Here is a 23,481-nt window from a genome sequence, read left to right on the forward strand (position 1 = left end):
ATGATCAACCAATCGCAGAGTATTACACTACATTTATGTTTTACACCCGCCTCTCAGAAAGCCTAACCCCTGAAGTAGGCAAGAAGGCCACGCTCAGCAACAACACCAACCGCACCAGCAGCAGCAACAATCCACACCCACTTGTTATCGTACTCTCCAATACTGGGCCAGAAGCTGTTCTTGTCGCGCTTGTACTCCTGGAGCTGCTGGAACTTGAGCGGATTCTCCTTGGCGTAGCGCTCCTCCTGGCTGGCCTCAGTAACCTTATCGCCGCCGAGGTAGCGGAGGACAATGTAGTTGACGATAGGGCCGAGGGCAGCGAGGGGGTGCAGCATGCCGGCGCTGTAGAGAAGGACGGGGAAGGAGAGGTGAACGAGAGCATCGCCAAGGTAGCTAGGGTTGGTTAGCTTTCCCGGTTCATTGACAGAAGTTTAGAATCAGGGGGCACTTACTTGGGGTGGCGGACGATGCTCCAGACGCCCTCGCGGTTAATCTCCTTACTCTTACTAGAGTGCTCCTCAAGCTGACTGTCCGCAATAGTCTCGAGTGCGAGACCAGCAGTGAAGAGGAAGACGGCCAAGCTATGGAACGTCTCGGGGAACTCGGTGAAGGCAGACGACCGGGCACTCGTCAACGGCGCGCGGAAGGGCAACGTGAACGGCAAAGCAATGAGCGCCTGCAGCGCCGCCTCGGGCAAGAACATGCTGAAGAAGGCCTTGTCCCAGAACTTGGGATCCTTCTTCTTCAATGCAACGTAGCGCTCGTCGTCCTTGCCGCGCTTCACGCTACGGGTGGCGATGCGGTAGAACAGACGGGCACCCCATGCACTGACACCAGTGAGGAGAAGCTTCTGAGTGTATCCCAGGGAGTTCCATGCCGAGGGGACGGAGAGTCCGTCGTGGACGACGCGTGCGCCGATGGCGGTCCACCAGGCGTTGGCGACTTGGCCGGAGGGCCACAGCCAGTCTTTTGCTTCTGCGCGATCGGTGTACCGCGCAACGGCGTAGACTACGGTGCTCAGGCCGGCGTGGAGGCCAAAGGAAGGGAGCAGGGCGTTTTGTACAAGGCCGAGAGTCGATGTCGTGGCAGCATTAACGGGGTTGCTGGGGTGAAGGCTGAAGTGCGAGCCGTAGCGATCCTGTTCGGCACCGGATACCCTCGGTAGTCTTCTTGAGATTCCCTCTGCGGCGGGGCCGGCCTTACCGCCAAAGTGGGCTCCGAAGCGGTCCTGCTCAGCTCCCGAGGCGCGAGGGAGGTGTTCGTTGACCTTGGATCCGGAGGGCAGCTTGTCGCCACCGAACCAGCCACCGAAGCGATCTTGCTCAGCACCAGACGTCTTTGGGATCTTGTCCTTGATTTCCGAGGCAGACGGCAACTTGTCGCCTCCGAACCAACTTCCAAACTGATCCTGTTCTGCGCCAGTCCCCTTTGGCAGCTTCTCGTTTACCTGGGCGGCGGAAGGTAGCTTCTCCTTGATCTTGTCCGTGACCTGGTCAACCACGCCCTCCCAGTGCGCAGCGTACCGGTCCTGCTCGGCGCCCGAGGCATTGGGCAAGTGCTCCTTGACCCAAGTGCCGGCGGGCTGCCCCTTGTTACCACCGAACCAACGATCATACCGATCTTGCTCGGCACCAGACACACGCGGCAACTTCTCGCCGAGCTTCTCGACAGAAGGAAGCTCGTGGCCGCCAAACCAGCCCTCGTAGCGATCCTGCTCGGCCCCAGAACCGCGCGGGAGGTTCTGTCTCAGCTTCTCGGCAGCCTGGTCTCCCTTGTTTCCGCCAAACCAGCCTCCGTAGCGGTCTTGTTCGGCACCGACTCCTCGGGGCAGGTTCTCTTTGATCCTGTCCGCGGCGTTCTCGAGCTTCTCGGTGGCCTTGTCAGCTTTCCCACCGAACCAGCCTCCATAGCGTTCTTGTTCGGCGCCGGCGCCGCGGGGGAGGTTCTCCTTCAGTCTGTCGGCGGCATGCTCAATCTTCTCGGTAGCCTTATCGGCTTTGCCACCGAACCAGCCACCGTACCGGTCTTGTTCGGCGCCCGATGCCACGGGTAAGTGTTGTGGCGTGGGAAGTTCGTTGGTGTTGACGCTTAGGCGGGCATTGTAGCCCTCTCCTCGGTCCGTCATTGTGCTTTGGATTATCGTAGATTGGGTTCAATGATCTTGTACGACAGAAGCAAAGAAACCTTCAATAAAGCTCTCAAATGAAAGGGAGAGAAAAAGAGAAGGGGAAAAGGTAGGTACTAAACAGTATTTGAATGGCACATGTATTAAACAGGGAGGAGGGGAAGCTCCGGAACGAGCTCTGGTGGCATGTTTCCGAATTGCCCTTACATCTGAAAGCTGGAAGCTCCGAGTCGGAGCTACCTTGCCTCGCTGTGCTTGCGTGCTGAGGTACCTTCCTTCCCCAATTTGCCTCTAAAGCTGTGCTGTAAGGATGACGTCTACCCCGCGGTAGGGCGGTTTACCCCTTGTTCTCCGACGTCACTGGGCGTCCCGATCCGATGAATTGGCTAATGCGGTTAGTCTCGTGTGTCTGGAGTGTACCACAGCAAGTCTTCCCATCACTAGCTTCACTGCTGTACCTAGCGCTGCTGTTGGAAAATTGTATGGGAATGTGAGAAGTAACACTTGACAAAGGGAATCTCCAAACTATGCCATTCTCTATCCCGTTGATCAATTGCTTTGGAGGCTGTCGGCGAAGCTCCTCAACGAGAGAGACGACTTACACGATACTTTCTTTCCTTCGTTGCGCACAGGACTGAACTAAAATTGCGGGGACGGCAGGTGCAGATCGTCGAGCAGCACCTGCATTCTTGGCCAGGAACATGGGCTGACGGATCCTCTGCTCGGACACGGCGGGCATCCAACCCCAGGTTTCATACAACACCGTAAATACCTATCCAGAGTCCCAAGAAGCTCTGTTCGTGGTCATGTGGTGATAGCACCTGTTCGCTCTACTCAATGATTACTATGCTGTCAAATGACGAGTAGAACTGTGGTATTCAGGGAGACGAAAAACAAAACCACACGAATATCGTGGGTATCTACAGTGTCATGATAGCGGCCTCGGTATCTCACATGACCTAGCAAACACCAAACCATAAGCTTATGGTCAAATAATAACATATGGGGAATAATCAACCAATTTTCCTTCCAAACGGCTGAAACCGAAAGCAGTGCGCGACGCTGGTTCCCAAACACCAAACACCGCTCTATTTCTGTGCCCCCGACCCGATGAAGAACAAAAGAAACATCCCAAGAAGAAGCAGAGCAAAATGGCAAAGAGTCAAAACCAATTACCGCCGTGGCCCCCATATCGATCGTACTCTGAAAACCCAATCTGCGGCGGCGGGAACATGGGCGACACCACCTCCGTCTTGCGCTGCCCGTCCGCGTCCAGGTACGTCGCCGAGTCGAGGATCAAATCAAACAGCGTCTCCTCCTCGCTCTCATCTACCGAGACAGACGGGTTCGGCGAGAACGGCGGCACCATCATTGGGGCCGTATTCAGGCTCGTATTAGTGGTCACGCTCGTGGCGGTACTCCTCGCGGTGGCAGGAGCAGCAGTACCACCACCATTACCACCAGCCATCGGCAGGCTTAGTCGCTCAGACTTGGCCGACGCCTGAGATGAAGCCCGCGAGTACGAACTAATCAGCTCCTCGAGCATCCGGCAGCTCTTGCAGAGGATCCCAATCCCGGAGTCGGAGAACCTGCACGTCGACTTCAGTATTTCCTGCGCTGCAGCTGAGGAACTGCTAAAGTGGCGCTTGTCTGAGAAAATGTCCTCGCCCGGTCGAAGACTCTCTCTCATGTTGCACTTGCTGCACCTAATGTCTGCTGTCGTGTTACTGTTGCTGGATTCCCGGTATCCGCCCGCGCTGCTCGGCGTTGACTCGACGCCCGAAGAGTACTCGGCGTCCGAGTGGGCTTTCGGCGAGGTGTCGTGTTCCGAGACTGGGCTGGGCCCTACATCAGAGTGCTCTGTCAAGGCTGATATGCGAGGGAATGGTATCGTGAGCATTGTTGGGACTGGAAGCGTCGCGGCCCCCGTCAGCTTTTCGCGCCTCGCTTCGTCGCTGTTGCTTCTCTGACGTTGACGTTGACGATCAAGGCTGGGGCCGTCCCACGCGGCACCTTTGCTCTCCTTTACGGCAATGGTAGGGCCACGCTGAGCGAACCGTTGGAGACTCCTGGTGCTGGAGCTGGACGCAGATGACAGGTTACGTGGTCGGCCAGTCGCTGTGTCCACTGACGCTGACGACTTTCCGGTGTGGACAGGCGGCTGATTACGGCATGAGATGAACACGCTCCTGAGATGCGCCTCAACATCCAGTGACAGGGACGCAGTGATAACAGGTATCTGCGCGGAAAACGAGCCGCTGTCGGCCGATTGTGAGGCGAGGAAGCGAAGGCGCTCCTCCAAGCTAGCCTTCAGGTTCGACATGTTGCCGGCAGCAAAGACTTCCTGTTCTACCAGCGGCAGCTCTACGGCGGGTAAAGCAGCTAAAATCTGTCAGTGAATCTGGTTGCATTCATGAGTCCGGTAATACTCACCAGGCTTTGGTACCACTCTGTCCAGAGGGAATAGCCACTTCCACAACTCATCCCAGGAGTCGAATACCTTGTTGCCTGTCTGTTCAGATAGTTTCTGGGCTTTCGCACTGCTGAGGCCGTCTTCTGGATCGGTCCATTCAGAATCACCCTCAGATCGTGGTTCACACATTTGCTCTCTTGGGAGCATCAAGTGTTGTTTGAATGCATTGGGCTCCGAGAAACCATCTTCACACCGCGGGCACTGGAAGAGGTGAGCATCGCCGCAACGCTTATGATCCTTTGCGATATGCTTCCTGAAACAAGTAAGTAGCCCTTCTGATTCCGACCATGGCATGATACATACTGCAAGTCTGCAAAGTCTTTCCATCTTCCATTAGCACACAGCCACTTGTCATTGACGTTGAATCGTGCCGGATTACGCAGCCTGTAAGGGCATGGCAGCAACCCACCCTGGCTACTGCTTTCTTTTTGATAATTCGAGGCATAGTAGTCAACAATCGATGACCCCCCGCTGGACCTTGTATCTTGCTTGGAGGACTCTGTGTTGCGCTCGTCTGTCCCAGCGATCTTGGTTTGACCACCAGCTCTGCCTGTCATCTCCTGGGCCGGGTTCGATTCCAGAGCCAGACGAGCTTGGGCAGGCCCTCCGCTCCCACTGCTAGCGACTCCTGTCTGTGCAAGGCGAGAGATGTCTTCGAGACATCGTGCTACGGTGTCCCAGACCTTGAGGGGCGTCGAGGATCTGTCGGCGCCGGCGCCAAACTCCTCGTCCAAGATCATGGAACAGATACGAGACACCAACGGCTTCTCACCATCCGGCAGAGCATCATTTGACGCCTTGAGATCCTTGCGGTAGCTTTCCAGATTGGAGTCTCTTGGCGGTAGACGTGCAGGTTGATTTTGTGAGTGACCCTCCCTGAGTTGTTGATCTTTGGGACGGGCTCCAAGCCTGTTCACTAATTAGCTGGCCGACGTTAAAAGTGGTAAACTCGATAGGCACGCATACCTAGGCAGGTCCGACATCCTCCCTTTTGATGGTGTCACTGGCATGCTCATGGAGTGCGTCGGCCTAGACGGTGTCTGTGGCTCCGACAATGGCGGAGCTTTGCGAGGTGTACTAGCTGACGTCTCTACGCCGCCAGCTTTGGAGGAATCAGAGGAATCTTTGCGTTTTAAGAGAATCGAGTCTCTCAGCGGCAGGCGTCGGCGCTTGGGTGAGGTCTGCTTGACGTTCCCAGATCGTACGAGGCCCCGTGGCGGAACGGGAAACTCCCAGGAGTCGTGGACCATCCGGTTCTCTTGGTCCTCCTTTTGACACTTTTTGTCTCGATGTCCTTCTCTGCTATGTGACAGGATGCGCAGCGTCATAACCGGGCTTCGGCTTCTGTCAAATGGCCTCGTCGACGAGCTGTAGACGCGTCCCGAGGAGGCACTCGACCGCTGAAGTGGGACCGGCGGCACAGCAGTCTTTGGTGCATCTTCTGGCGAGGTATACCTTGATCGAATGGTAGGTCGGTTGACTGGCAGTGGTGGGCGGTACTGCGTTTCGACTCTGGTTCTTTGACCTGGCGCACTTGTTCCGCGTGATCGGCTACTGGATGGGTGTTCCGGCCGGCGTGGCGGGATCTGCTGCGGATGCGCGTGCAGGGGGTTCATGTTGGAGATGCTGTGATGGTCTCTTGTCCCTATCCCTATTGTTTTCCGTCTCGCGTCTTGAACATAGGTTCAAGATCACCTGCGTAAAATACCGATGTCACAACTAAGCAACAACTATGCCTATGAAGAAAGGCTCGTCCAAGAAAAGAACCGCGACGAACCACGAAACGAACAGCGTGTACATTGAAACCAAATTTACGAAGCAGCAAATACCAGGGCCAGCCTGGTGGGGGACCTGAACAGTCATATGTGCTCGCTTCGTGTACGCCGGCAGCTTCATGCTTTGGAGGGATGAACATGCAGAACATGCTCAAGAGGGTGGACGGCACGAATCGGATCCAACAGACAACCTGTCACTAGTCCCATCGTTAGTCAAAATCATTTCAGACACTGATGCGCAAGACGGGATCCCAAGACTCGGTGACTGCATCGCACTCATTGGCCCGAAGTCGAAGGGAGAAGCGAGTCGAACTAAGACGGGAGTCTAAGGGTCGACAACCAAGACAAGGTCTCAGAATCCAGCCTGCGGCGGGGCATCTGTGGCACCCCAAAACAGTCCCTTTTTCGACAGCTTTGCCAGTGAAGCCAGTGACCATTGGACTGCTAGGCTCTAGCATATCCCTTCCATTAAGCACGACACAATAGAAGAGGTTGGACTCCCTCGATGGCTGGGCCTCGACGCACCATAGACCATGTGCAGGGCAACTTTGCCAGCGAGATTCATCCTCCAGATGACGAAGTTGACTTCTGTGGCAGAGGTGCAGCAACCAAGACCTGCATCGCTCGATGACAGATTATGTCCCGTGGCCCGTGGGCATAAGAAAAGTCTGATTCCGCCATATCTGATGATCAGATCATGGGTGGTGGTGTCGCGAGGGAGGCGTGCGATGGTTGTCAAGCCGACCTCTGTCGAGAATGCCCAGCAAGGCGCCGTTACACAATGTCGTCTTCGCCGGCATAGACTTTTTTTCGGGCACCTTGAGCCGATGCGTATCTTGCGCTTTCGTGGTCCTTCGTGTCACCCATTGTCCCATTGACGAGATTCCTTGGCAGACAGCTCGACATTGGTGTAAGTCAAGATGTTCTTGGTATCATCGACGACAAAGTCGCACTCGTTCCGGTGATGGCATTCTCAGTGTTGGATGCGCACGCCTTGAACTTGCAAGTTACGCCAGGATCGGTAGGAAATTGTGTCAAAATCCGGCAGCGAGGATGAGAGGCTTCGATGGTCCCGCGCCATCGTATTCCTCAGCGGGTAAAACAAGAGATGGATGGGATGAACGAGTGGACCTGGGGCTGAAAGTTGGAGAACTGAGCGATGGCAAAAGCGAAGTCCCGCAGCACTCAGCCGTCGTGTTGGTGGAGGGGGCTCACAGGGCACCTCAGGCAGCGGCTTATCTTATCGGACTGCGCAAGCTCCGGTTCACCTGGAGGTCACCGTCAAGGTACCTAAAGGTACGTACTGCGCGGCTCCTGGAAATCAGGTCGCGGGAGCCCATCCCATAGGCGGTCATGATCAACATTCAATCCCTCGAGCACTCCAACATCGCAACCAGGCTACACAAACTAAATCGCTATCGAGCCATCTTCTTTAGCACCGCATACCAGTCACTCGTTTTGGTCTCTAAAGGTGTTCGATCTCTACGCAAGCCTCAAGACTCCCCGACAACGGATCGTGTAACCAAGAATCCGACGACACCGAAATTCCCAATTGCAGAACACCACCCACACCCAATCCACGAACCCCTCCTCACCACGTGCTGGATAGCTCTCCAGATCGCGAGCACAGCAAGATAATCTACACACGACATGGCTGACGCCGGCTACACCAATGGCCCGGGCAACACGCCCTTGGCTGAAGTCAAGAAGCCCAAGAAGAAGAAGGTCCTGCTCATGGGAAAGAGTGGCTCGGGAAAGTCGAGCATGCGAAGCATCATCTTTAGCAACTATATTGCCCGTGATACCCGGAGACTGTAAGTCCTGTTCCTCTGTTACTGGTGGTAACTCTAGCCATGCCTTCCGTATAGAGGCTAATCATAATATCAAACAGCGGGGCAACGATAGATATCGACCTCTCCCATGTCAAATTCCTCGGAAACCTCACCCTCAACCTCTGGGACTGCGGCGGCCAAGAGGCCTTTATGGAAAACTACCTCTCTCAGCAGCGCGTCCATGTCTTCTCCAACGTCGGCGTCCTCATCTACGTCTTCGATATTGAGTCTCGCGACATTGACCGCGACCTCGCAACCTACGTCTCCATCATCTCCGCCCTCCTGCAATTCTCCCCGGGCGCCAAAATCTATGTCCTCATCCACAAGATGGACCTCGTCGTCCCCGCCCACCGCGAATCCGTCTACGACGACCGCGTCCGCGTCGTCCGCCAGCGCACCGCAGAGTACGCAAACAGCATCGGCTACCTCCACCAGCAGCACCCAGACGCCGCCGACGACCCCACCAGCCCCTCGACCGCGCCCCCCGCCGGCGGTTTCGACATCACCCCCTTCGCCACCAGCATCTGGGACCAGAGCCTTTACAAGGCCTGGGCGAGCATCATCCACGACCTCGTCCCCAACCTGGCCACGATCGAACGAAACCTCGCCAACCTCGGCGTCGCCATCGAGGCAGAGGAGCTCCTTCTCTTCGAGCGCACCTCCTTCCTCGCCGTCTCGTCCTGGACCTCGGAAGAAGGCCAGCGGAACCCTACCGAGGACAGGCTGGAGCGCATGTCCAACATCATGAAGCACTTCAAGCAGACCATCAGCCGCTTCACCGGCACCCCGCGCAACGCGGAGCAGTTCGTGCGCATGGAGCACAAGGCCGGCACGCGCTTCAACCTCTTCATCCTCAAGTTCACGACGAATACCTACCTCATGGTCATCCTGCCACCCGGAGAGGCCAGGTTCAACGCCGCCATGCTCAACTGCCAGATTGCGATTGAGCACTTCAAGTTCCTAGACGGCCCGGCCACCATGATTTCGCAAGGCGGCGGCAGCACAGCATGAGAGTACTCCAAAGAGGGGCTGTAAATAACGCGGACCTCGCAGATCTGTTTCTAGTTGGATTATACGTATAGGCAACAAACAGTTTGCCGCAGTGGCGTACGGCAAGGGATGATTAATGATACCATTTGAAAGGGCGTTGAAGGACCTAAAAACTGTACGACAGACAAGTACTTGTACAATTAGCACAAGGTACTATGGCAGCAAGCAATAAAGGACTTGCCGACCTGATGTTACTGTTTCATCCGGGCATGTCTATTTCTCGAGCAAAGTCTACATTCCACGCAGAGGCAAACGGCCTCAAATGCCCAGACCCAAAGCCACCCGGCTATAATGCGGATCAAGGCCCCAAAGTACCAAACGCCGCCCGTTTCCCGCCATTTTCTTTTCCATTTGCCTCGTGCTTTAGGCCCACTTGACGACCGCCGTGCCGCCCTTCTTGAACTCAGACATCTCGCCCAACACCAAGCTGCGATCAGTGTGGTCCTTGTTGGGGAAAGTCGTGGCCAACACCCAGGACCTGGTGCGGGTATCCGCAGAAGCGCGCTGCACGAATTCGTAAACGTCATTGACGGTGTTGGTGGTGTTGAAGCGAGCAGGCAGCCTGGTGCCGTTGGGCAGTTGGATACGGAGGGTCAGGGTAGGCTGAGACTCATCGACGGCCTGCTGAGGACCCGTCGAGCTGGCGCTGGCCGACACCGACGCAGCAGGGGCAGCTGTGGTGGACGAAGAGCTGCCCTCGCCGGGGACGGGGCTACCGAGTCGGCGGCCCTCTCCACCGAACGGCTTGTATGTCTTGGGCAGCGGGTGGTAGTTCTCCTGGTGCTGATGAAGCTTCACGTCAACCGGCTGGTCGTAGCGAACATTCATCAAGTGCAGGGGGGCTCTGCCAGCCCGAATCATGTTGAGATCCATCGCATTTTCGGGGTCGTCGAATCGGTGAAGTTCGCCATCGTCGATGCTGAAGCCGTCCTGCCATAGGTGCAGCGTGCGCTCCTGAGCCTCGCCAGTCGCACCCGCTGAGCCACTCGCACCCTCCTGAGCATCAGGATCGGGAATGCTGCGGCTCTCGGAGCCTTCGCCACCCAACGTGGTGCCGCTTCCGCGGAAAGCACCGGAGCGCGAAGGGCCCGCGGGCGATGCAGTCTCTGGCCGAGATGCGTTTCTGGCCTCTGTTAGTCTTGCCGCCCCGTAGTATCCTCTTGCATTGTCAACTTACGCCTTGGCCTTGGCGAGGATGTCGCTGATGATCTTCTTAGCACCACCGCCCTCTTGAGACGGGTCTTGCACAGCCAGTCCAGACTTTTCACCGCCAGCAAAGAGATCGCCGCGACCCCTATCATCGTCGTCCTCATCATCTTCATCGTCATCATCGTCGTGTGTGTGGCCCCCTCCAATAGAGCTAAGCGTTGCGAGACCCTTCTTCTTAGGTGCTGCCTTCTTCACGGTGCTCGCTCTGCCGGCCGACTCGGGTGCGGGTCGTCCATCGAGAGTTCGGGGACCGGTATATTCGGCGGGAGCAGGAGCAGAAGCTTGAGCCTGCGCAACGGGTTCGATCTCTTCCTCGCCGGAATCATGGTCGGCGTAGTAGGCCTGGGCGGCGAGGCCGATATCCCAGTTCGCGGATTCGAGGTACTCTGTGCACTTGACGCAAAGTCAGCAGTGTTATTTTATAGACTCTTCCGAGACTATCTCACCCTAGCTTCAGGCATGCCCGTCAAGCTCTTGAAGTCGCGCAGTATGTTGTTGCGCGAAGCGCTGTTGGAGCTACCGGACATGTTGGCGGTACTGGATGTGGTCTGGCGGGGAATGGCGAGGTGTCGATTGAGCAGAGTTAAATGGACGGAATAAGGAAAGAGAATGTCGTATTCTCTTCACTGGGTATATGGCGGTATCGTCGTTTAATAGGTAGGTAGAGATATCACCAGTGAATCCGTGGTCTTTTTGAGTTTGGATTTCTTTGAAGGTTGCGCCCTGGAGTGATTCAAAGACGAAGTGGGAGACGAATAGCAGGCAGCTTAGTGGTCGTAACTGCTTCCATTGGAGCTGCATCCGTAATGAAAGGTACCTGGTTGTCTAGCACGTTCCCTGTGACGTGAGGGAGGAGCCACCGCCCACTCCAACTGCCTCAACCCCACCAAGAAATTCACCGCCACATTTCCAGCTTATCTAATCTGTATCAATGTGGCTGAAGCTCCGACGGGGAAGATGACTGCGCACAGACCCCGCAGACCCCGAGCCGGTACAGTGCAGCAACCCGTTGGGGGAGGCAGCTGCGGTGTGATTTTCCGAGGTGATGCCGTAGCCGTAGCTCCCCGTTCCATCATCGAACTGCCCTGCGCCGAATCTCGGTAAACCTGCTCGTTAACCAAGTTCCCAATCATCCCCCACGATCACTACCTTCCGAAACCTCAAGCCAGCGTCGACAATGGCTTCCGACGACTCCCTCCACCCCCTTGCCGAGTCCGGTGTGACAATCCGGTCCGACAGCGAGCAGTACTCCCAAGGCGAGGACCTCACCGAATCACCTCCCTCGTCCAACTCGCCCATCATCCTCTACAAGCCGCCTACGTTCTGGGGCCTGGTCCGCGGAGCCGCTATCAACCTATTTCTCCCCTTTATCAATGGCATGATGCTGGGTTTCGGAGAGCTGTTTGCACACGAGGCTGCCTTCAGGCTAGGATGGGGCGGCACCAAGGTACGAACGAAGTTGCTGGACACTCGCATACGTGTATCCACACAGAACATGCGCATGCTGCGAGGATCTAGCCGAAGATGACGACACATGTTGCAATAGTATCTAACACATGACATTCTAGGTCTTCCCCCTCTCCCGGAGAACGGCGCACGCTATTGGCCCCGGTCTCGAGATTCGCGACAAGCACCGGAGGCCTTCCACCGGTCTCGATGATTTGACGAGCTTGGAGTGACTAGGCGGGTGGGAATAAAAGCACGAGTGCACCTACGGATACGGGATGTTGCCGACCGTGTGAGGTCGCAAGCTGCCCCTAAAGAAACGACAATAAACGAAGGCATCCCTCGGCGACAGAAAGCTGCTGCGAGCGGTGTCGGGATTATTACAAGCGATGCCCAGCCAGATATACTACCTAGGCAAGGCTACATGCATCGGCGTACGGGAAGAGTAAAGGCATTTACAGAGTACGCCCCTTGGAAAGATGTTGATGGCGTGGGCCAGGTTACAGGGACGAGTTCGAGACCCAAGGGCCGTACATATATATGCGAGGATCAAAAGAAACCAAAATACAGCATGTCCCCTCATCCATTGTTGGTTAGCCAACGGTTTCAGCTTGTAAACTTGATTATGCCTGCACACTTCCAATCGAGCTTCTCGGTGTCAATGATATCCAATGCTGACTTCCGAGTCTCGTCCCCCAGACTCCAGTGACTCTCCCCTGGCCGCGGGACGGAGCCGGAGCTTGAACCCGCTTCCCGTCCCACCCGACATTTCCCCGGCGCGTCCGCGGTTCCAATGGCGAGGTCCCCAAAAATTTCCAGCAACTCGCGCTGCCATCAAAGACAGAGAGACGTTGACTGGAGCGTCAGTCTTCAATTCTCACCACCCTCCCAACCCTCCTCCCTCAGAAACTACCGACCATGCTGCCCAGCAGAGGCGTCCTTCATTCGCTGCCCTCCACAAGAGCGGCCAGCAGCATAACCCGCCAATCTGTACGTTCTTCCTCTCCGACTCCCCAGGCTGTCTGTCTTCGAATTTCCGCCTGCATCAAGTACTAACGTGCAGTGACCAGATCTCCCGGGCACCCAGGCGACTCGGCGATGGACGGCAATTCGGAACCTCGATGCGCAACGGCAGTGCACCCTGGGCGGCGCTGAGACCAATCAACTCCAGACTAGGTGGCCTCGCCGGCACAGTAGCCATCGGCGGCTCCCTCGAGACGAGAAGAGCAATCTCCCTCTGGGACAAGTCTGAACCCCAGCCGACACCATCAGCACCGTCACCAGTCGCACCAGCTGCACCAGCTGTCCCCGTTGCGCCCTCAGGATCCGTCGACGCAGCCTCAGCATCCGCTTCATCCATCCCTCCTCCCGCACCGGCCGCACCTGTCGCACCCATCGTCCCCGAGGCCGCCGCCCCCTCGACCTCTTCCCTCCCCGAGCTCGACGCCGCCTCCCTCCTCGATCTACCCGAACAAATCGGCTTCCTCAAGACCCTCGGTCTCGACTTCGGCTGGGGCCCCTCGAGCGTGATGCAATGGGCCCTCGAACATGTCCACGTCCTCTCCGGCATGCCTTGGTGGGGTTCCATCGCCGCGACGGCCATCCTCCTCCGTCTCATCATGTTCAAGCCGCTCCTCAAGTCCCAAGACACCTCAGCGAGGATGCAGAAGCTCCACCAGGATCCGGCCTATGACGAGACCCGCAAGGCGATGCAGGAGGCCATGGCGAGCGGTAACTCGGCCGCCATGACTGAGGCCCGTCGCGACCTGTCCATGCTGAACAAGCGCGCCGGCGTGAACCCCCTCAACGCCTTCTGGGGTCTCCTCCAGATCCCCTTTGGATACGGCATGTTCCGTGTTCTCAACGGCGCTGCCAGCATCCCCGTCCCCGGCATGGAGACTGGTGGTTTCCTCTGGATCACGGATTTGACCGTCTCTGACCCTTACTTCCTCCTGCCTATTGCCGGTCCCGTGGCCATGTTTGCCATGGTTAAGGTACGTGAAACCTAGGCGACCCAGCTTGCTTCGACCTGGATGCTAACATGTCGACTTTCAGCTCGGCTCCAAGTACTCCACGCCTCAAGCCAAGGCCCAGCAGAAGCTGATGATGTACATCCTCGGACCCCTCTCCGTAATCTTCACCTCGTACCTCCCCGCCGGCGTCCAGTTCTACTTCTTCATCACCGGTCTCATCGGTGTCGCCCAGAACTGGCTCTTCTCCAAGGCCGCCTTCCGCTCCCTCTTCAACCTCACACCGATCGCCACACCCGCCCCTACCATCGGCACCACAGCCGGCCCGACCAGAATCTCTTCCGGTCCCACACGTCTCAACTACCAGGCCCCGCGCTCGACTCCTGCCCCCGCAACCCCTGCGGCTGACGCCGGCAGCATCAAGGGCATTGTCGACAACCTGAAGCAGACCGTCCACAACGCAAAGGGCGGTGCCGGGAACCACCTCGAGGCCGGCCGCAAGCGCGAGGCGGAGAAGGCTGCCAAGAAGTACGCTGAGCAGAGAGGCGAGCAGGAGAGACAAAAGTTCTGGAGCGAGACGCGCAAGAAGTAGATGATTGCGTTCTAGGGGTGTTTTCGCTGGTGATGAATTCCAGGTGGTTGGAGAGCATTGACTGGGGTCACCGTACCTTTGCACTTGTAAAATATCGAAAAGAAGACGGACGGAAAACTCCCGACTTTTGTGGAAGAGAAGGAGTTTTCAGATACTGTACCATATGGGTGTAGAACAAAGACAAATCATCTGGGTACCATGCTGCCACAACGCAATAATAGAGAATCACTCTCCCGAATGCCATGTCGCCAGTCACAGTAAGGTGCGGCTGACGATGCACAAGCAACACGCCGAGCTACATTTCTAGGACCCCAACTACCTCTCGGTCAGTTTCTCATCTTAGAGCGGAGGTATGTATGCCAATAATATGAAGCCTTGAAGCCACATTGTCGTCCGCATTCAGATGCGACACGACTGATACAATACCCAATCCTTCCTGGCTCTCGACGTCTCATGCATTTGAATATTACCAAGGCGCATACTTTCGATACTCGAGAGCTATTCCTGGGTTGCGTAATACTCACAGAGGGTAAGAAAGGTCGTCCGTAGGGAACCAAAAGTTTTGGGCAAAGGTTAAGGGTGATCAAGGAAGAATGGATTCCACCGGCGCCTCCTTAACCACTTGACCACCTGCCCCTTTCGCTTGTGACAATAGGGAAGGAGAAGACACCCAAGAACCATCCTCTCTCCTTCCTACTGAGTACCTTAGGTAGGTAACGAAGGTTGGGAGAGGTAGGGGGGCCTACCTAAGGTACCTATTAGTCGTGCCTGCCTCCCGTCGGTGACCGTACCTGCCTCGACTTAGAAATCGCGCCGCTGATGGGATGGTTCTTTCCTAGTCTCCTATGACTTGACTGGTACTTACCTTGCCTTGCCTTGTATCCAGATCGAGGTCGCTCTTTCTTCAACCAAGCCCAATCGATCCCCACAGTCGAGCGGTATAACGCCCTGGTCCGTTAGTAACGAACTTGGTATGAAATCTCGAGAAGTCTCAATAGATGGAGGATTTCGTAGGGGGTCCAGTTCAATTCACGAACTGGGCACCTGAGCTTTTGCCTTTTTTGCCCCTTTTGATATTAATACATAAGCCATTCGTGGCATTGGCCAGTGAGGTAGGTCGACTGTATTTGTCTCCTGATTCCTGCCGTGCCTCGTTCTTTACTCACACGCGAATGTTCCGTGCTTCATCTAAGGAGAATATCTTTGGTCTTTGCTCACGAGAATTTGATGCCCGTGATTCATTCACCGCTGTGAGATACCCATCAGCATAGATGGCCCGCCAGAAGAGATGTTTTCACATTACCTCGCCGATAGATAATAGGAACTTGGAGTCATGGATGTTTCTGCACACCTCATCTAGTCCCAATTCAAGTACCAAGACTCGTCAACTTCATGTTCGGGCCCGTGGCCAAGTTTCACATCGGCCCAGCTCCATTCGATAGGCATGCGGACGGACGTGGCGCCTCTGGCCTTGAATTGTGTGTACTGACGTCGTCACAGTAGCCTGCAGATCGCAGGCTTCTCTGGCTTTCGGCGTCTTGCCGAAGATAGCCGTCATGATACATCTATGTCGAGATTCCATGTTCATTCCTGGTCGTCCGAATAACGACTACATGTCACTGACAATTCAGGACGACCATAGATGAAAGGGCATCGCCGAAAAGCGTCACCTGGTGATATCATTGCCCCTCCCCCTTTTCTCGCCCAACCGTTCTTAGATGAAAGCTGTTTTCCTGTCGGTATGGATGCTTGAACATACTTTTCCTGGGCCGAGAAATCATATCATGGGCACAAGAGTGGGACGTGACGAGAAAGGCATCGGCAGTGGTTCTCCCTTCAACTTGGAGCTGCGTGACTTTATCTTACCAGACTCAGCGATAACCCAGCAGATGCTCTGGGATATGAATGTGTAAGAAAGCACCTCACCGAGACAAGGGCATACTACAAGGCACCTGCCGCTAGACCAGACACTATCAGGTAACCAGCATGGCAATCGACTGCCCGAGTCACACTCGTCATGAAAACCAAGTATAATATTCACAGCAGCTCAAAATAATCGAATCATTAGACAACACCTGACAAAAGAGTTCACCCCCCCGGTGCCGATTTGGGGGCTACATCTCTGGCGCACATGCTGGGATTCGAAGTCGGGTACTCGCTAAGCCTGTCGTCGAGTAGGCTGGTTGGCGTTAAAGCTGAATGTCGACCATGAACCATTCCACCACCCACGCCACAGTTTGACCTGACCCCCGACCTAGAGGGCGCCTGCTGTGCTGGTGACAGAATTGGACTTGAGGGGGGGTATATACCCTTCTCCTGGTGGCCAATGGCCTAGTGTAGAGGGATGGTATGAGATGAATATACGGGGCGGAGACGGGATCGTGGTCCCTCAGGGTGCTGGTGGTGATTGTTTTGGGTACCCGGCGCGTCACCTGGGCAACCCCTCCTACCTCGCTCCTTCCGCGGCAGTCGGCCTACTTTTTCCCCTCGCTACGTGGTATCTAAAGTGATGACATGGCAAGGAGCTTTCAGTTGATCGATGTTCCAGGTCATTCACTACGACCGTCTTCTTCATGGGCCACCTTGATGTCCGCCTTCAGCAAACAGACTACCGGACCTTCTGGCATTTCGATCAAAGGCATTGCAGAGACTTAGTTCACAATGGACGGTAATCCAAGTCCTCATCATTGTTGGATATCAAATGGAGCAGAGGCTTGACGAGTCGCCGAAGGCCGATGATTATGTTAATTAATGGGTGACCTCCATCAATGATACTAGATTAGGTAATTAAAATCATAGGGAGGAGACATGATAACCATAGCCATTCCCTTTATCTATTCTTGGCCCATTCACTTCCCAGCGTAGGAGAGCAAGAATGTGTAGGCTGCTCCTTATATGTTGGGCCTGATATCTCCAAGTCTCCTCATCGCAACCATAAATGTGCAACAATAAGAGAAGAAACCAATCAGATTCTTTATTAACCCCTGGCTGGTAAGCTCGCATATGAAACTTGCACCACCTCTCGACTCTCTCTGCGGCGACTTTGCCCTTGCATCATGACGACTTGAGGTTGCGAGATTCGCAGCAAGACGATCGTGATGAGGCTGATGTGGTATATCAAGAGGAGTTACCCCGACTCTGAAAGCTGGCTTAGGGGCACTCGTAATCAGATTGACCAAGGCAGTCAGTCATTCAGTGTGGGGACCGTGACATGGCAGACCGTCATTTCCAGCTCTAAATGGCCATGCTCTATCAGCTGTCTCAGGCCAGAATCAATTTCATCACTACCTAATGATTCCCATCAAACAAAGTTTCTTGTCGATTTCATTCAAGTCGATCCCATAACACCCAAGTCCAGAACACAGTGATATCTCCAACGTTGAGGGAAGAAGGGCGCCCTGGTGACATACCTCCATTCTGCGTCGACATTAACCTTCGTCTGGTCGTTCCGTCACTCCTAAAAATAGCGACAAGTTCGTCGGAACTCAACTCCACTTCGGCCGGCAGCGGTCGGCTCCGACCTCCACCGCAAGGGACCTCCCGTCCCGACCCACCCTACCAAAGCCGTTTGCAAATTTTTGCAACCCTCAATCCACAACACCAGCGCGCTCGCGCAGCCAAGGATGCAGAAACTGGCACTTGCTTTCAACAAGTTCCCTGGTCTGGTGGTGTAGTTGGTTATCACGTCAGTCTAACAGTACGAGAGTCTCGTTTCTCTCGCCTCTGCCCACACTGAAGGTCTCCGGTTCAAGTCCGGGCTAGATCATACCACGGGCGATTGGTTTAGTGGTATAATGACCGCTTAGCATGCGGTAGGTCCTGGGTTCGATTCCCAGATCGTCCATATTTTGACTATTTTGTCACTCATAGTGATTTTTGTGGGCGTGGAATTTGGTTCTGACCGTCCGCAAGGCGTGAGTCGATGCCATCGCGCTCCCTGAAGCCCGGATTGCCATGGTGAAAAGGCACTCTGAGACTTTGACGGGAGTATGTATGGGTAGAACATATCCTGGCACCGAGTGCTCTGATGACTGGTCGTTGTCCTGATATCAAAGGGTTTGTTCACATGGCATCCTGTCATGATCCCTAAACCCACACCGTGGTGATCGACGACACCAAGGTCTGAGCTCCTTCCGGCTACAAGTGAGACATGGTCTAGTGACGACGTCAAATGTCCCAAGCAATAGACTGGGCGTTCGCCGAATGACCGAACAACGTCAAATTGGACCGGTGGGCGAACGCCGAACACATTTGGTCACTAAACTGGCAGATCTTCTCCCCGGTGATCGTAGGGTCGCGCCGACCGGTGACTAGTTACTCATCGTGTTGGATATGTCTCACAGGCTTTGCACTGGCCAGCCATGCCAGCGCCGCATACGAATGGGTCAACTGCCGGCATGGAATACAGCTGATCTCACAAATGCGCAATGTCATAACGGAGTAGGTACTTGGGAGTGAGCGCCATCGACCCAGACCCTCGGTGCGCTCAGCATGGCCACCTCGTGGCAGCGTCGCGCAAGGCGGAGTTTTCTCCGGAAACGTGTTAGAGGAGGCGTGCGCCCTCGCCAACCAGCAAGCCTCTTTGCGTGTTCGAGATGGGCTTAGCAGGGAGGCGAAAAGGAGGTCCAGCTACCCAGCGAGATGACCCGAAAGCAGAAATATCGTCGACAGAGAGGAAGGCTGGGAGCGGAGCCATGCTGAATTGCGCATGGGACAAAGAACATGGCAAAGTTCAACAGGCGATTTTAAATTGAAAGATTGGTTTTGCAGCTTCCCTTTCAGGCTAGCCGCCTTCGGTCTGGGGCTCTTCTTCAAATTCGAGAAGCTGGGCCATCCTTGGGGGCCGGGTCCAGGGCAACACTGAGCATCCTTGGGTCTAAGCTCCTCGATGACCGGGGGCCATGGGCGGCGCCGGGGATGGGAGCATTGGAAGGATGGAGGAGGAGTGCAGTGGGCCTGATCATACTCGGTGTGGTGAAGAAAGTGGCACGAGCCGACGAGCGACACTGAGTTCGGTCTACCAGATGTCATGATACGAAATCGTCTCTGTGCTGCTGCGTTGAGAGCCCAGCAGCAAAAACCATGCCAGGCTATCGTGCCGCAAACAAGGACTGTCCTGTTCTGTCGTTGAATTTGGCGTCCACCGAGCAAGCTGTCAAAATCAACGCCAAGCGCGGTCGGATCGACGTGTTTCCACCACGGAGGGATCCTCTTTGAAGGTCCTGAGCGCAAGTGAAAGCCAGAGAGACATGACCTCAGTAGGCAATAGGGGCGAAGCTCCATCACCTTACGGAGGAACAAGATGATCAGGAGTCAATCATCATGGTCCTCTCACCTCGGCTTCGTAGTCCGCTTTTGCAGAAACTGATATTTGAGACGTCTATTTGCTGCTGAGCAAACGCCCAAGGGTCCGGATGTCCGTGCTTGTGCCGAGAACACGAGGCAAAGTGCGCACGAGTCTCCTTTCATCCCGGTCTCGACTCGTTTTTGTGCTTTCAAGTCCGTCCCTTGGAGTTTGTGGCGTCTCATGCGTTGGCTGGCAGTTGGTTGGTTGATGCGCGTTCTAGGAACGTAGTTGACTAATTGTGCCTCCATGAAACCCCCAAAGACGAGGTAGAAGCTCCATGGCTCTTTTGAACCGCGCGAGGCCGCGGGCCGTGGTAGAAGAGGTGAAGCCGTCGTGCCTAGCGTCACAGAGCATTCGGTAGAGAAAGCAGGTGCTTGTTGCAATCAAGGTCCTCGATGCGACGGTAAGTTGCTAGAGTCTGTCTGCGCATGCACATCTCGATGGGACCTTGCGCTGTGCCGCAGATGTACTTTGTACGAATACTTGGTTGCCAGTGTATACTGTGGTGCAGGCTTTTAGCCAAAGGAATTGGCCAGTTGGCTCATTTCCGGGAACAGCTCGCTGCGGCCCGTGGTCCAATGCCAAAACGTTGCGAGGCACCACTAGACCAAATGGGCTGCCAACTGTCCACAAGTATTACCATGCGAACGTCTGAAGTCTGCTCTGTGGCTCCCAACTTTCAAGTCTGTAGAGCGGCGCACTGCGGCCTGCAGCTAAAGTCCGGGCCATTCCAGAAACGTGCACAGTCTCCCGTACCTTGCAGACTTCGGCTGCACTGCAACACAGACCGGCCATCCTCCCATCCCACAGAGCCCAGGTCCCTGGTAAGGATACCGTCAGTTTGAACTTTCCAGGCTTCCAGAGACGGCAGAAGAAATTTTTTGACATTCTTTGGGAGGGAACCTCGAGGGTACTCCCTACCGGGCCGTTTGCTTTCCTGCTTGCCTGTCCGTAAGCCCGAGTGTCGATTGCGCTCAGCTGCAGGACCAAGAAGCCGAAGTGAGATGGACCTGGGACTTGCATGTGTGCGTGGCGGCCGACGTTGCATCTGGGACTCGGGAGCAAACAACCTCCTCCTTTGTCAACGTCCACCGTCCACGAACCAGAATGGCAGACATAGGTGGAGAAGGGGTAACGGCGAGCCGGCGACCAACTCTAGGCAGCTGATTTGTATGAATTCTCTTCTCTCGACCTCGGTTCGGAGTACGGTTATTTCGCAGCTTTCTCGTTGCTTGGCCCTGTGCGAAGACGCGTTGCGAGTGATTGGCTGGGGACTTTACGGGACAGAACCAGACTGGAGCTGGCTGTGATCCGTACTGCATAGGCATTCAGCAGCCAGGCCATCACATTTTCGACCAACCGAAGTAGCGAAGCAGGCAAGTAGGCAAGCGTGCGCCGTGGCTGATGGACTGGAGAGCAGGATGCGGTTCCGAGATGCCGGCGACGCTCACAAACGACGATGGTGGTCGACCTGATACGGTGGGCGCATGTAGGTAATGCATGCCGTAAGGACGTTTAGCAGGTGGGCTTTTATTGCTCTCCGCGCCGCGATGTGATTTTCTGCCACGCCTGCAACCCCCCCCCCCCTCCAATGTTGGTTTCCACGACTTTGTATTGTTGCCAGCTTGCCATGGCAGCAATCGACTCGTTGAGGACCACTAGAAGTCGACATTGCCCCAAGAATCCAACGAATCATGGTCGTCATGGAGCGTGATGAGCACACAGGTGACACAGCGAAGTCGAGGAGCATACTGGGCTGCAGGCAGCGGCTAACTCGCTACAGTAGTGTAGAGCTAGGCGTTTTCTTGTGTGCTTGGGCACGTTTTCCCCTCGGCCTCTAGAGCCCCATGGTGGTCGGTTGTTGCGTTCCACTGGTGACTAGGGAGCTTTTCGTAGCGCCCCCGGCTTTGAATATGGGACCTATGGAACGATCGTACCATGATTACAGCTCGACTGGAGTCTGTCCATAGAAAGCATGGATGGGCATAGAAAGAAGGAGAGAAAATCTCGACGAAAAGCATCGGTTGCCAGGCTCTGTCGTAGCACGTCTGTCGATCACACTGTATGGGTACGGCAGCCGTCATTGGGGCGTTGTAGCCAGTGTCATGGATCGTGGCCCTCTATTGGGGCGCCGCAGTGTTGATATGACTTGTCGCAGTCTCGCAGATATGAGGCGTGGTTGAGCAACGAGGAGCATGATGATGCTGCAGTAGCAAGAGTCAAGACATTGTTCATGACCCGCCGGGAGTGATTCCGGTGGGGGGTCCCTTGCGTGATGAGGCGCATGCAGAAGAGATGAGGTCCCTTGGAGGCTGGCTGGAGAGTAAGCCTTGGGTGCAGGTGAGGGACTGAATCAGTTGGTGATTTGCAGAGGTGGGCCAGATCAGCAGTGAGGTCGCAACGATAGTGGTGTTGGTCGTTGTTGGTGGCGTGGTGATTGAGGATGACGATGGACGGGTGGGTGGTGTTGATGGGATGGTCCATGGATGATGGATGGATGGGTATCCGTGAGGTGATGATCTGGGGAAGATGACGGCAGCAAAAAGACACTGTGAAGACCTCGGTCAATCGGTCTGTGCATTCATTGAGGTGACGGAATGTGCACAAGCGCGGTCACTGGTGGCTTCCCTCGGGCGTTGATGCCATGTGTCTCAATGTGGAAGCCAAAGGCGCCTCAATATTTTGGGAGTCTTGCGGTAAGGCAGAGATGAGTAACGGACATAACGACTTGTTTGACCATCACATGGGGTCTGGAGTATGCACCTATCTTTTCATCTGGGAATGAACAGCGAAATGGAAGAAAATGCCCATCTGAATCGGAAGATGCGTTGAGAGGTCAGGTATGGAAGGCACGGATACCTGGACACTCAGGAAAGATACGTAGAGACTGAGGCAAGTACTAAAGTAAGGTACCCTGAATGTACACTACTTCGCGGGACAGGTGTGGAACCGCAAGCCTTCCGCCTGTTGGCCAGACCGTCCGGTGTTCAATTGTCCAAAGTCCGCGTTGGTGGAGCTGAGGGCCCACCCTGGCCGGGGCTGTCTAGCGGGCTGCAGACATTGGACGACACTTTTTTCGCTTAATTCCAATCCAGTGGCTCCATGCATTGAAAGCTTGAGAAGAATCGGAACAGACACACTGTGGCAGCTTCTCAGGTACAGTGATCAAGTGGAGACTCTCTCCATGTCCGAGCATCTTGAGCCTCGTACCTCGAAATTTCGACATGGGCCCTCTGCGACTCGCGAGTCTCTAGGTATTTGCAGACGGCAGCAAACTTCCATGACAACTCAACTCGAGATGTACAGTTACCAAGGCCTTTCTATGGAGTATTGATTGGTGGATATGCGTGGATGCAGACACAAGACGGTAAAGTCCCTCATTGCATATTGGTCCAGGATTCCCTGCGACGCCCCCGCCAGACACTGGAGTCTTGTGGCTTCCTTCCCGTGCCATCCCCAAGGTCGGGGACGAGTCTGACTTGTCTTAGCATTGATTTCATAGCCTTGGGACCATTGTCTGTCCCGTGCGAGACGAGTCTGTGATAGCCTAATACGTGAGATCATGAGTTGACCTGGGTATGAAGAGAAAGAAATCAGGCATGGAACAAGTACGGGATTTGACGCAAGAGCAAGGTTACTGGATGAGTACCTCCTCATTTGCT

General features: G+C 55.2%; 6 protein-coding genes and 2 non-coding genes across 8 annotated transcripts; 5 read left to right on the forward strand and 3 right to left on the reverse strand.

Moving 5' to 3' along the window:
• Positions 1-62: 62 nt before the first annotated feature.
• BDZ83DRAFT_758627 (uncharacterized protein) lies at positions 63-2,125 on the reverse strand (the record flags this gene model as incomplete). Its single annotated transcript, XM_060515063.1, has 2 exons — positions 63-393; positions 453-2,125. The coding sequence occupies 2 exons, from the start codon at positions 2,123-2,125 to the stop codon at positions 63-65; spliced, it is 2,004 nt and encodes a 667-aa protein (XP_060357561.1).
• A 1,162-nt stretch (positions 2,126-3,287) lies between these two features.
• Positions 3,288-5,926, reverse strand: BDZ83DRAFT_724925 (uncharacterized protein; the record flags this gene model as incomplete). The annotated part of the gene is made up of 4 exons (XM_060512706.1): positions 3,288-4,507; positions 4,559-4,851; positions 4,902-5,507; positions 5,565-5,926. 4 exons carry the CDS (start codon positions 5,924-5,926, stop codon positions 3,288-3,290), a joined length of 2,481 nt encoding a protein of 826 aa, XP_060357562.1.
• Positions 5,927-8,023: 2,097 nt separating this feature from the next.
• On the forward strand, positions 8,024-9,216 carry BDZ83DRAFT_594437 (Gtr1/RagA G protein conserved region-domain-containing protein; the record flags this gene model as incomplete). The annotated part of the gene is made up of 2 exons (XM_060506714.1): positions 8,024-8,187; positions 8,265-9,216. 2 exons carry the CDS (start codon positions 8,024-8,026, stop codon positions 9,214-9,216), a joined length of 1,116 nt encoding a protein of 371 aa, XP_060357563.1.
• A 402-nt stretch (positions 9,217-9,618) lies between these two features.
• Positions 9,619-10,991, reverse strand: BDZ83DRAFT_758630 (SEP domain-containing protein; the record flags this gene model as incomplete). Its single annotated transcript, XM_060515064.1, has 3 exons — positions 9,619-10,378; positions 10,433-10,857; positions 10,911-10,991. 3 exons carry the CDS (start codon positions 10,989-10,991, stop codon positions 9,619-9,621), a joined length of 1,266 nt encoding a protein of 421 aa, XP_060357564.1.
• Positions 10,992-11,641: 650 nt separating this feature from the next.
• On the forward strand, positions 11,642-12,143 carry BDZ83DRAFT_658139 (mitochondrial import protein 1; the record flags this gene model as incomplete). Its single annotated transcript, XM_060511009.1, has 2 exons — positions 11,642-11,911; positions 12,033-12,143. The coding sequence occupies 2 exons, from the start codon at positions 11,642-11,644 to the stop codon at positions 12,141-12,143; spliced, it is 381 nt and encodes a 126-aa protein (XP_060357565.1).
• Positions 12,144-12,828: 685 nt separating this feature from the next.
• On the forward strand, positions 12,829-14,472 carry BDZ83DRAFT_758632 (60Kd inner membrane protein-domain-containing protein; the record flags this gene model as incomplete). The annotated part of the gene is made up of 3 exons (XM_060515065.1): positions 12,829-12,900; positions 12,981-13,904; positions 13,966-14,472. The coding sequence occupies 3 exons, from the start codon at positions 12,829-12,831 to the stop codon at positions 14,470-14,472; spliced, it is 1,503 nt and encodes a 500-aa protein (XP_060357566.1).
• Positions 14,473-18,131: 3,659 nt separating this feature from the next.
• Positions 18,132-18,238, forward strand: BDZ83DRAFT_t332. Its single transcript has one exon. It is a non-coding gene; the product is annotated as a tRNA-Val (tRNA).
• Positions 18,239-18,244: 6 nt separating this feature from the next.
• BDZ83DRAFT_t333 lies at positions 18,245-18,316 on the forward strand. The gene has a single exon. It is a non-coding gene; the product is annotated as a tRNA-Ala (tRNA).
• The last annotated feature ends 5,165 nt before the right edge of the window (positions 18,317-23,481 follow it).

This window comes from Colletotrichum acutatum (genome assembly GCF_030867785.1).
Source record: "Colletotrichum acutatum strain CBS 112980 chromosome Unknown BDZ83scaffold_246, whole genome shotgun sequence".
Classification (NCBI taxonomy): domain Eukaryota; kingdom Fungi; phylum Ascomycota; class Sordariomycetes; order Glomerellales; family Glomerellaceae; genus Colletotrichum; species Colletotrichum acutatum.